General features: G+C 43.0%; 1 protein-coding gene across 8 annotated transcripts in view; it reads right to left on the bottom strand.

The window, feature by feature from the left end:
- Window positions 1-13581, bottom strand: part of ZDHHC14 (zDHHC palmitoyltransferase 14) — a 213507-nt gene that overhangs the window by 186218 nt on the left and 13708 nt on the right. For 7 of the 8 annotated variants that reach the window (XM_077283298.1, XM_077283302.1, XM_077283294.1 and 4 more), the window contains exon 2: window positions 4429-5597. In XM_077283298.1, the coding sequence (XP_077139413.1) occupies window positions 4429-4784 (356 nt within the window). In that variant the 5' untranslated portion in view covers window positions 4785-5597. Of the gene's footprint in view, window positions 1-4428; window positions 5598-6260; window positions 6405-13581 lie in introns of all 8 variants that reach the window. The other variant, XM_077283296.1, reaches the window with a different exon arrangement.

The raw sequence follows: 13581 nt of genomic DNA, 5'->3' as shown, positions 1-13581 counted from the left end.
CCATTTGTTTTGTTTTTTATTCTATAATCCTTGTGAAGTAACTGAAGAAGGTCTGAAGTAAGACCGACACGTTTTATTACTACAGTGGACAACAATAAATCACCCTTGATCACTTAAGTTGAGTGCCAAGTTTCTTAATATATATTAACGGTGTGGGAACCTACTCTGGCACCCTTTAGGATTCACAACAATCTAGATAAGCTTGAACAATGGGCAGCAACTAATAGAATAGTATTTAACTGAGAAATACAAGATTCTACATCTGGGAAAAAAAAAAAACGAAAATTACATCTATAGAATATGAGGAAAAGAACTAAGCAACAGCATACGTGAAAGAGTTGAGAATACTAGTGCATCACAGATAGCCAAGGGAGGCATTTTCAGCATAAAAAATGTGCTGAAAAACTAGGCTTATACTCAAGTATATACGGTATGCCCTACGAGGAACAGTTAACCCCTTAACCCCAAAGGGTGGTTTGCATGTTAATGACCGGGCCAATTTTTACAATTCTGAACACTGTTCCTTTATGAGGTTATAACTCTGGAACGCTTACATGGATCCATGTGATTCCGACAATGTTTTCTCATGACATATTGTACTTCATGTTAGTGGTAACATTTCCTTAACATTACTTACGTTCATTTGTGAAAAAAAATTGAAATTTGGTGAAAATTTTGCAATTTTCCGACTTTGAATTTTCATGCCCTTAAATGACAGAGATGTCACAGAAAATACTTAAGTAACATTTCCCACATGTCTACTTTACATCAGCACAATTTTGGAACCAAATTTGTTTTTTGTTAGGGAGTTATAAGGGTTAAAAGTTGACCAGCAATTTCTCATTTTTACAACACCGTTTTCTTTTTAGGGACCACATCACATTTGAAGTCACTTTATAATGATAGAAAATTCCCAAAAGTGACACCATTCTAAAAACTGCACCCCTCCAGGTGCTCAACCCTTCAGGTGTTTCACAGGAATTTTTAGAATGTTAGCTTCCTACCTCATATTGGTTATTGGCGTACTCTGGAGAGGTTGAACACATTTTTTGGATGTCTATTTTCTTACGTTACCCTTGTGAAAATAAAATTGGGGCTAAAAAAATTTTGTGAAAAAGTGTTTGTTACTTTCATGGCTCAACATTATGAACTTCTGTGAAGCACCTACGGAGTATGAGGCGGGGGGGGGGTGAAGACTCACTTATGTGAGTTTCCACTGTTTAGGCACATCAGGGGCTCTACAAATGCGACATGGCATCTGCTAATTTTTCCAGTGAATTTTGCATTGTAAAAAAAAAAAATCAAAGCGTTGCTCCTTCCCTTCCGAGCTCTGCCATGCGCCAAAACAGTGGTTTTCTCCCGTATAAAAGGGTATCTGCATGCTAAGAAGAAATTCCACTAACAAATTTTGAGGTCCTTTTTTGCTGTTGACCTTCCGAAAAAAAAAAAAAAAAAAAAACACATTTAAAGGGAACCTGTCACGCCCCCCCCCCCCCCCCCCCCCAGGCGTTTAACTAAAATTGCCACCTTGTGCAGCACTGATGCTGCATTCTGACAAGGTGGCTCTTTTAGTTCTTGTTCCTGGCACTGCTGCAATAATAATTATTTAAATTTGTCCCTCATACCTTGAAATCATCCAGGGGGCAGGTCTTTCCCCCCTAATCCAGACGCACCACAGCCGTCACTCATGGCCTCAGCGTGCCAGGCGCCACCTCCTCTTCCTTCATTAGCGTCCCGGCGCCTGAGCTGTAAGTTTAAAGGGCAGCGCAACTGCGCATGCCCGAAAAAAAAAAAAAAAATAACAGTGCAGGATCCAGGAACGCTAATGAAGGAAGAGGAGGCGGCGCACAGAGGCCAAGAGTGACTGCTGTGGTGCGTCTGGATTCGGGGGTTAAGACCTGCCCCCAGGACGTTTTCAAGTTATGAGGGACAAATTTCAAAAACGATGATTGCAGCAGAGCCAGGGACCCGAACTAAAAGAGCCACCTTGTCAGAATGCAGCATCAGTGCTGCACAAAGTGGCTATTTTAGGTACAAACGCCGGGGGGGGGGGCGTGAAAGGTTCCCTTTAAATGTTAGTTTTTCCTTCCACATTCCATGAAGCCTCTGAAGGGCTTAACTTTTTGAATGGTTTTGAGCAGTTTTTAGAATGGTGTCACTTGGGGGTTGTGTGTCACGTAGGCCCTCAGAGTTAATTCAAATATGTTGTGGTCAGTGAAAAAAGAAAAAAAAAATTGTATACTGTATATTTTATTGTAAATGAGAAGTCGGTCAACTTTTAACTAACTTCATAACAAATAAAAAATAAAAAAAATCTATAGGGCACATCTCTATATCTATACATCGCAAGAAAATCTCAGAAATGAGATCAGTTGAAGCATTCCATAGTTAATGCCTCACAGTGACACTTGTCAAAATGGAAAAAAAATTGGTCTGGTCAGGCTTTGGGGTGAAGGTGTTGAAGCAAACCTGTCACCAGGTTTGGCTGACGAGTTTCGGCCACCAGTATTAAGGACTTATATACAGCTTTGTATAATACTGTAGATAAGCCCCCGATCCGACCTGCAATAGAAGAAAAAAAGTTTTATTACACTCATCTGCGGGGCGGTCCGATGGGTGTCGCTAGTCTTGGTCCGGCGCCTCCCATCTTCTTGCTATGCCACCTTCCTGCTTGCTTCATGGTCCCCGGCATTGCGTTCCTGCGCAGGCGTACTTATCGCCCCTGTTGAGGGCAGAGCAAAGTACTGCAGTGAGAAGGCGCTGGGAAAGGTCAGATAGGCCCTGCGCCTGCACACTGCAGTACTTTGCTCTGTACTCAACAGGGGCGATAAGTACGCCAGCGCAAAAGTGCGATGCTGGAAAGCCATGAAGCACCGGACCAAGACCAGAGACACCCATCGGACCAGACAGCCCCGCAGGTGAGTATAATAAAACTTATTTTTCTTCTCTTGCAGGTCGGATCGGGGGCTTAGCTACAACAATATAGAATGCTGTAGATAAGACCCGAAATGCAGTGGCTGTAACTCCTATTGGCCAAACCTGGTGACAGGTTCTCTTTAAAAGGATCAATATTGACTTTTAGGATTGCTACTTCCAATGGCTGGCACTAGAGTTAAGGCTGAGTCACACATAACGATATCGTTAACGATTTTGGTGACGTAGCAACGATCCCGCTAACGATCTCGTTATGTGTGACAGCAACCAACGATCAGGCCCCTGCTGGGAGATCATTGGTCGATGGGAATGATCAGGACCTTTTTTTGGACGCTGATCACCCGCTGTCATCGCTGGATCAGCGTGTGTGACGCCGATCCAGCGATGTGTTCACTTGTAACCAGGGTAAATATCGGGTTACTAAGCGCAGGGCCGCGCTTAGTAACCCGATATTTACCCTGGTTACCATTGTAAAAGTTAAACAACAAAAAAAACAAAAAACAATACACTCACATTCTGAGGTCTGTCACATCCCCCGACGTCCACAGGGTTAAAACTGCTTTCGGCAAGAGCGCTGGTAATGCACGCGCTGCTGCCGAGAGCTTCCCTGCACTGACTGTGTCAGCGCCGGCCATAAAGCAGAGCACAGCGGTGACGTCACCGCTGTTACTGCCGGCGCTAAACCCTGTGGACGCCGGCGGGGGACGTGACAGACATCAGAATGTGAGTATGTAGTGGGGTTTTTTTTTTTTTACTTTTACAATGGTTACCAGGGTAAATATCGGGTCACTAAACGCGGCCCTGCACTTAGTAACCCAATGTTTACCCTGGTTACCCGGGTGCTGCAGGGGGACTTCGGCATCGTTGAAGACAGTTTCAACGATGCCGAAGTCGTTCCCCTGATCGTTGGTCGCTGGAGAGAGCGGTCTGTGTGACAGCTCCCCAGCGACCACACAACGACTTACCAACGATCACAGCCAGGTCGTATCGCTGGTCGTGATTGTTGGTAAGTCGTTTAGTGTAAAGGTACCTTTGAACTCCTTTTCATCCCTTACTTGCATTTAACTTAATGTAAACTCATGCTCACTTTTACTTTGGTGCATTATTTCTAGAGACTGAAAAAAAAAAAAAAACGTTAACCGTCACATTTTTATACTACAAATGCATTTGGAAAAAAAAAATGAGTTGAATCTGCACCAAAAAGCAGAGGAGATTAATAAATATTTTGGTGCAAACACCTACAGAAAGCAAAGAAGTGTCTGACTCTTCACATAAGAACAGGGCCTAATAATGACCAGCCAGTAGAAGAGGTGGTTAAATCATTGGGCCTCTAATACACTCACTAATGTTACCCATAACAGGATGCTTTAGGTCACAAAACAATCTCTTACCTGTGCATCTCTGCTAAATATTGTAGAACGTTACGTGCCAAGTAACCAGGGGGAAAATCAGACCAGGAAAACAACATTTTTCAGTGAAATAAAAAGAACTTACTCAAAAGCAAAGAAGAGCCCACTGGTGACCAGGATCAAGATCAGGGTGAGGTAGAAGACTCCAGTCTGCCTGGCCATCATAATCCTACCATTGCAGAAGAACCTGTTCCTCCCAGGAAAAACTTCCCATTTTCGCTTTATGGCAGTTTTCTTCTTGCCAGGAGACTCCATGAGGGAGGTTCCGTGAGTGTTACTTTCACTATGACCACACTCTTTCAAAGGCCCACCTCCTGGAGACATCAACTGAAGAGAGCTATGTCTGCAAATATTAATGTATGAAATCCCGGTGGGCGATGAAGGCAATCCAACAAGGAACCAAACTTTCAACATAGAGTCAAACCTTAGCTTATTTCCCATTTTATCATCACCATTTTGCTGATTAGATGCTAGGGCCTTTATGCCAGAAGGTCTCTCTAAAGTAATTATCCAGTAAACGGGTGTTCAGATGCTTGTCAACAAGTTAGCAAATATATGAATATGGTTAAGGAGGAATGCAGCCCAACAGACTGAGTTTAGAGAACCCCACAGGCAGTTCCTTATATTTTGCTTACAACGTCTTTTTGCATTGGCAGTCATATGAGAGGTAAAATAGAAAGCTTAACTTCACAGGGCCTAGTAAATTCTCTTCTCCACACATCACATGGTGTGCAATATACATTCACCATTACAATTTATAACACTGGAGGCATGCGGTTATGGATGAGGATATTAGAGATTGTAAGGATATCGCCTTGGAAACCTTAATCACATCACGTCTACGTAGTAATCCAGATAAGAAGCAAAAACAAAAAGCTAATGATTGCAGCAGAGCCACTTGAATCTTTGGTAAACCCACTCTGGTAAACCACCCCCCACCCCCCTCTGAGAGACTTGTGTAAAGAAAAAGCTATTATTTAGGCTGCTTCCTGTTGCACACTACAATCCTCTTCTTTCTGTAACGGATAAGGATCAGTCATACTGGAGGAAGTAGCAACAAGCCTTCAGACAATTCAAGGTTCATATTTCTTCACAAATCTTGTGTCTACAGACAAGGAAGGAACACAGCCCAAAGGCAAGTGGCCTGTGTGAGGAGCATCACAATGATCCACAGGTATCTTCTGTCCTCCACCACCAGTCTCCACAATCCTTCAGGCTAGCTTCTAACATGTGGCACATCCATATCTTGAATAACTATGGGACAGAAAAAAAAAATTGTTATTTTATTTTTTGTTATTCACACAATTTCATTTACACACTTTGGGCTGATTCAACATGAGGGCTTATTTAAAGTCACTTGTCTTGTGGTATGCACTGACTGGCATAAAGAAACAAATTCAACAAAATGATGTGCATGATTCATGAGTTATCCAATCAAGAAGTCTATTTTTAATCTTTAACCTGCCGTGCTACAGTTCCATTTAGATGTCACACAATGTGGCACCAAAATCCCTCCACGGAAGGACTGGAAGACTTTTCAAAAGATCACAAAAAAATGAATCACACAAAAGCATCAGCAAGCCCTACACTACACACAAATGGCCAAAAAAGTAAGACAAAAAAAAAAGACAAATAGATGAAAATGGCACAAAAAAATTAAATAAATGCAACAACGAACTAAGCCTTTTTTTTTTTTTCAGGCAGTATTGAAAGAATATGGGATAACCTCTCCAAAGAGATTGTCAAATACAAATTTATGTTCCTTTCCTGACTGGAAAAGTAAATCTGGATACACTATATTTTCCTGGCTCCTACAATTTACATTATTTTGCCGAGCCCTAAATTCAACATGTAGTTCAAAATTAAATTAGCTACAAAAACAAAATGAATGGATGGTCCTCCACACCGTTTATTTACCTTCAGCGATGAGGTGCTGCACATAAAGATCAGGGCTGCAGCCAATCATAGACCTCGGCAGCAATTCCAGTAGGTCAGCCATTGACATGTCATCGTTGTAAGAAAACAGAATAGAGACCATCTGGAACCCTAGCAGCATAGCCCCTGGAACAGAAGGCGGGGGAGTATATATATATATATATATATATATATATATAGTAAATGTTTGTTTTCATAATAGCAGGGAGGTATGTGGCTTTTCCTGCACTGCTGACAATGTCCCACAACTGGATTTGAGAGGTCAATATTGATTAAAAAAAACAAAAAAAACAAACGACATTTCACAGTATAAAATCTACGCGTTTGGAGATCAAACCTCATCTTCAGGCTATAACTAAACCGTAAGGCTACTTTCACACTAGCGTTAACTGCATTCCGTCACAATGCGTCGTTTTGCCGAAAAAAACGCATCCTGCAAAAGTGTTTGCAGGATGCGTTTTTTCACCATTGATTAACATGAAGCGACGCATTGTGACGGATTGCCACACGTCGCACCCGTCGTGCGACGGATGCGTTGTGCAGTGGCGGACCGTCGGGAGCAAAAAACGCTACATGTAACGTTTTTTTGTTCACGACGGTCCGCTTTTTCCGACCGCGCATGCGCGGCCGGAACTCCGCCCCCACCTCCACGCACTTCCCCGCACCTCACAATGGGGCAGCGGAGACGCTGGAAAAATGCATCCGCTGTCCCCGTTGTGCGGCGGAGACAACGCTAGCGTTGGGAACGTCGGCCCGACACTAGTGTGAAAGTAGCCTAATTAGCGCTATTTGCTCCCCAGCTCCATTGCGTGTTTTCATGATTTAACATTTCTGCAATTTGTTTAAATTTGTTAATCCCCCTTCACTACCCGGCAATAATTGTTTTTTGCTCCCCTTCTGCCAAGAGTCATAATTTATTTTTCTGGCCATATAGCTGTATGAGGTATCTTTTTTTTTTTAGGGCGGAGTTGCACTTTTGAACAACACCATTCTATTTATTATATAGTGAACTGAAACTGGAGAAAAAAAAAATTCTGCAGTGAAAAATTGCAAAAAAGAACCAATTGCACAACTGTTTGTCTTATTTTTCATGTTCAATATATGGAAAAACTGAACTTCCAGTATGATTCTCCAGGTCAATACGAGTAGGGAAACCATGTATAGTTTTTTTATATTAGTGGGAAAAAAAAAAAAAGTAGTTTGTAAACACTTCCCATGAGCATAGCGTTTCCATTTTTGGAGATCTGAGGCTATGTGGGTACTGATATTTTGCAAACTGAGCTGACGCTTTTATGTATACCATTTGGGTTAGGTAAGATGTTCTGTTCACCTTTGATTGCAATGTTGTAGCAGCCAAAAAAAAAAGTAGTTCTGGCATTTTACTTTTTTTATTGCAACGCTGTGTACCGATTGGATTAACTTATTTTACATTTTGATTGTTCAGAAATGACCGATCTGAGCGATACCAAATTAATGTATTTGTTTATTTTTAATGTGGCAAAAGGGGATAACGTGAACTTGTTTTATCAAATTTAAAAAAAAAAAAAAAATTACCGTCTTCTATAGTCCCCCTAGGAAACCTGAAATCATCCGATTGCCGTGCTTCAGCATGGCTATGTACAGTTGTGTGAAAGTATTTACCCCTTTCCTGATTTCCTATTTTGCGTATCTATCACATTTCAGACCACCAAACAAAATTAAATATTAGCCAAAGATAACAAAAGTAAAACACAAAATGCAGTTTTTAAAATGAAGGTCTTTATTATTATTAAGGGAAAAAGAAATCCAATCCTACAAGTCCTTGAGTATATACGGTAACTAAGATTTTTCACACGAGTATAAGCCGACCCCCCTAATTTTACCACAAAAAACTGGGAAAACTTAATGACTCGAGTATAAGCCTAGGGTGGGAAATGCAGCAGCAACCGGTAAATGTCAAAAGTAAAAATAGATACCAATAAAAGTAAAATTAATTGAGACACCAGTAGGTTAAGTGTTTTTGAAAATCCATATTGAATCAGGAGCCCCATATAATGCTCCATACAGTTCATGATGGCCCCATAAGATGCTCCATATTAAAATATGCCCCATATAATCCTGCATAAAAGGTTAATAATGGCCCCATAAGATGCTTCATAGACACATTTGCCCAATATAATGCGGCACAAATGTTGATTATGGCCCCATAAGATGCTCCATAAAGATATTTGCCCCATATAGTGCTGCACAAACGTTATGGCCCCATAGATGCTCCATACAGACACTTGCCCCATTTTCTGTTGCTGCGAATAAAAAAAAAAAAAAAAAAAAAATCACATACTCACCCCCCGGCACTTTCAATATTCACCTGCTCCTCGTTCCGGCGCCGCTCAGTCTTCAGCACTGACGTTCAGGAGGGCGAACAATAACTACGTCACTGAGCCCTCTGACCTCAGTGTCACTGCAGAAGACGGAGCGGCGCCGGAACGAGGAGCAGGTGAATATCACGCAGCGCTCCCCTCCCCGTTATACTCACCTGCTCCTGGCACGGTGCAGTCCCTGCTTCCCCGCAGCTTCTTCCTGTACTGAGCGGTCACCGTTACCGCTCATTACAGTAATGAATATGCGGCTCCACCTCTATGGGAGGTGGAGCCGCATATTCATTACTGGAATGAGCGGTACCATGTGACCGCTCACTACAGGAAGAAGCTGCCGACGCCGGGGAAGCCAGGGACCTGCAGGGACCGCACCAGGAGTAGGTAGGCATTCTGTAATGCTGTAGATAAGCCCGCGATGTAACCTGAAAGATGAGAAATAAAGATTATATTATACTCTCCCAGGGGCAGTCCCGCTGCGGTCCGGGTCTGATGGATGTCACGGTCCAGTCCAGCGCCTCCTATCTTTATCTGATGACGTCCTCTTCTTGTCTTCTTGCTGCGGCTCAGGCGCAGGCGTACTTTGTCTGAGGGCAGAGCAAAGTACTGCAGTGCGGAGGCGCTGAGCCTCTCTGACCTTTCCCAGCACCAAGAAGACGACGTCATCTGATGGAAGATAGGAGGCGCTGGACCGGACCTTCGACGCCCATCGGACCCGGACCGCCCCTGGGTGAGAATAGTCCAACCTCTGTCTCATCTTTCAGGCTCCATCGGTGGCTTATCTACAGCATTACAGAACGCTGTAGATAAGCCCCTGACGCCGGTGGCCGCAGCTCATACGATTTTGGGCGTGACAGACTCCCTTTAATGACTGGTTGGACTTCCTTATCAGGCAAAGCTTAGAATAAAACTCCCTTCCCCTGCTGCTGAACAGGCACCTCCACAAGTACTCTCTTTTGAAGCAAAAGTAACACCTCCGCCTCTAGGGCCTGCTCCTTCCAGGATTTGAGAGACGAGATCCTGAAGCTGTGCCTGGGAGTGGATGTGAACTCTAGTCTCAGCCCTGATCTTATTATACGGAGTACCCAGGTATGGCAAACCGACATCACTCGAAGGCATGAGAACCAAGGTCTTTTTTGGCCAGAAGGGTACTATGAGAATCACCCTTGCTCCTCTTATCACCAACGGAATTAACATCATTGGCGGGAAGCCATAAGCTAGGTCGAATTTCCAGGGAAATTGGAGCGAGTCTACCATGTCTGGTTGTGTTTAGGGAGGCAAATATTTGCACCTGTCTGTTTCTTCTGGTCGTCAACAAATATTTGTGGAAGTCCCCCATACCTCGACTATCTTCTTGAATATTTGACCATTGAGAGTCCATTCTGCTTGGCGTAGCTTGTGATGACTGAGGAAGTCAGCTTTTGTGTTTTCTACTCCTCTGATGTGAAGAGCTGTGAGGGATAAGAGGTTGACTTCTGCTAAATCGAAAATATTTGTCGTTGAAGACATACTTTCCGATCGCGTTCAGCCTTGAGTTAAATATGCGACGACTGTCATATTGTCCGATAGGATTCTTACGCGAGATCCTCGGAGCTGGGGAAGGAAACAATTCAAAGCATGATTAACTGCCTTCAGTTCCTTTCAATTGGAGGGCTGCTGCATTTCAACAGTGTTCTAACGGCCCTGAGGTAGATCCAGACCTAAATGGGCCCCCACCCTTCTGGGCTAGCGTCAGTGGTCATTATTTTAGAGGGTTTTAACGTCCATGGGACCCCTCTGGACAGATGGTTTTTATTCAACCACCAATATAGAGAATTAAGCACCTCTTTAGAAAGGGTAATCTTTGTATTCAAATGTCCCCGACATTGGAATTGCGCAAATAGGATCTCATGTTGTAAGGTCCTAGTGTGATATTGGGCCCACTGAACTGCTGGGATGCTGGAGGTGAGTGAGCCTAAGAGAGACATGGCATCTCTTAGTGACATATGAGGATTAGACTTCGCCATACTAACTTTCGAGATTATGGTCAACTTCTTGGATTCTGGTAAGAGACACCTATCACTTACAGCAGAGGTGTCAAACTGCATTCCTCGAGGGCCGCCAACAGGTCATGTTTTCAGGATTTCCTTGTATTGCACAGGTGATAATTTAATCACCTGCACAGAATGATTCCAGCACCTTGTGGAATGCTAAAGGTACCTTCACACTAAGCGACGCTGCAGCGATACAGAAAACTATGCCGATCGTTGCAGCGTCGCTGTTTGGTCGCTGGAGAGCTGTCACACAGACCGCTCTCCAGCGACCAACGATGCCGAGGTCCCCGGGTAACCAGGGTAAACATCGGGTTGCTAAGCGCAGGGCCGCGCTTAGTAACCCGATGTTTACCCTGGTTACCAGTGTAAAACATCGCTGGTATCGTTGCTTTTGCTGTCAAACACAACGATACACGGCGATCTGATGACCAAATAAAGTTCTGAACTTTAACCAACGACCAGCGATATCACAGCAGGATCCTGATCGCTGCTGCCTGTCAAACTCAACGATATCGCTAGCCAGGACGCTGCAACGTCACGGATCGCTAGCGATATCGTTTAGTGTGAAGGTACCTTAAGGAAATCCTGAAAACATGACCTATTGACGGCCCTCGAGGAATGCAGTTTGACACCTCTGACTTACAGAGTCCAAGTGTAGCCCCAGGAAGGACTGGAGGGTTTCTGGAAGAAGTATGGACTTCTCAAAATTCACAATCCATCCTAAAGCCTGTAAAGATGAAATGGTATTAGCCAAGCACTCTTTACATTGTGAGGCAGATTTTCCTATTAAAAAATCATCCTGGTAGGGTACAATCAGTGTATCCTGTTGTAGATAAGCCATCACCTCGAGCATAACTTTCGTGAAAACATGAGGAGCCACTGAAAGGCCAAACAGCATTGCGGTAAATTGGAAATGACGGATCTGGCCTCCTAGGTTGACTGCAACTCTGAGGTATTGTTGGTGTTCAGCATGAATAGGAAGATGGTAGTACGCATCCTTCAAGTCTAATCCAGTCATAAAACATCTAGGAAATAAAAGTTTGATAGTAGACCTGGTTGATTCCATCTTAAAAGGTGCGTTCATACATAAAAAAAGTATTAACCCCTTCACCCCCAAGGGTGGTTTGCACGGTAATGACTGGGCCAATTTTTACAATTCTGACCACTGTCCCTTTATGAGGTTATAACTCTGGAACGCTTCAACGGATCCCGGTGATTCTGACATTGTTTTCTCGTGACATATTGTACTTCATGATAGTGGTAAAATTTCTTTGATATTACCTGCGTTTATTTGCAGAAAAAATGGAAATTTGGCGAAAATTTTGAAAATTTTGCAATTTTCCAACTTTGAATTTTTATGCCCTTAAATCACAGAGATATGTCATGCAAAATACTTAATAAGTAACATTTCCCACATGTCTACTTTACATCAGCACAATTTTGGAACCAAAATTTTTTTTTGTTAGGGAGTTATAAGGGTTAAAAGTTGACCAGCAATTTCTCATTTTTACAACACCATTTTTTTTTAGGGACCACATCTCATTTGAAGTCATTTTGAGGGGTCTATATGATAGAAAATACCCATGTGTGACACCATTCTAAAAACTGCACCCCTCAAGGTGCTCAAAACCATATTCAAGAAGTTTATTAACCCTTCTGGTGCTTCACAGGAATTTTTGGAATGTTTAAATAAAAATGAACATTTAACTTTTTTTCACAAAAAATTTACTTCAGCTCCAATTTGTTTTATTTTACCAAGGGTAACAGGAGAAAATGGACCCCAAAAGTTGTTGTACAATTTGTCCTGAGTACGCCGGTACCCCATATGTGGGGGTAAACCACTGTTTGGGCGCATGACAGAGCTCGGAAGCGAAGGAGCGCCATTTGACTTTTCAATGCAAAATTGACTGGAATTGAGATGGGACGCCATGTTGCGTTTGGGGAGCCCCTGATGTGCCTAAACATTGAAACCCCCCCACAAGTGATACCATTTTGGAAAGTAGACCCCCTAAGGAACTTATCTAGAGGTGTGGTGAGCACTTTGACCCACCAAGTACTTCACAGAAGTTTATAATGCAGAACCGTAAAAATAAAAAATCATATTTTTCACAAAAATTATTTTTCGCCCCCAATTTTTTATTTTCCCAAGGGTAAGAGAAGAAATTGGACCCCAAAAGTTGTTGTACAATTTGTCCTGAGTACGCTGATACCCCATATGTGGCGATAAACCACTGTTTGGGCGCATGGGAGAGCTCGGAAGGGAAGTAGCACAGTTTGACTTTTCAATGCAAAATTGACAGGAATTGAGATGGGACGCCATGTTGCGTTTGGAGAGCCACTGATGTGCCTAAACATTGAAACCCCCCCACAAGTGACACCATTTTGGAAAGTAGACCCCCTAAGGAACTTATCTAGATGTGTTTTGAGCGCTTTGACCCACCAAGGGCTTCACAGAAGTTAATAATGCAGAGCCGTAAAAATAAAACAAAAATTTTTTCCCACAAAAATTATTTTTTTAGCCCCCAGTTTTGTATTTTCCCGAGGGTAGCAGGAGAAATTGGACCCCAAAAGTTGTTGTCCAATTTGTCCTGAGTGCGCTGATACCCCATATGTGGGGGGAAACCACCGTTTGGACGCATGGAAGGGCTCGGAAGTGAAGGAGCGCCATTTGGAATGCAGACTTAGATGGAATGGTCTGCAGGCGTCACATTGCGTTTGCAGAGCCCCTAATGTACCTAAACAGTAGAAGCCCCGCACAAGTGACCCCATTTTGGAAACTAGACCCCCCAAGGAACTTATCTAGATGTGTTGTAAGAACTTTGAACCCCCAAGTGTTTCACTACAGTTTATAACGCAGAGCCGTGAAAATAAAAAATCCTTTTTTTTTCCCACAAAAATTATTTTTTAGCCCCCAGT

Source organism: Ranitomeya variabilis, chromosome 2 (genome assembly GCF_051348905.1).
Source record: "Ranitomeya variabilis isolate aRanVar5 chromosome 2, aRanVar5.hap1, whole genome shotgun sequence".
NCBI classification, from domain to species: Eukaryota; Metazoa; Chordata; class Amphibia; order Anura; family Dendrobatidae; genus Ranitomeya; species Ranitomeya variabilis.
This window is presented reverse-complemented; position numbering and strand designations above follow the sequence as displayed.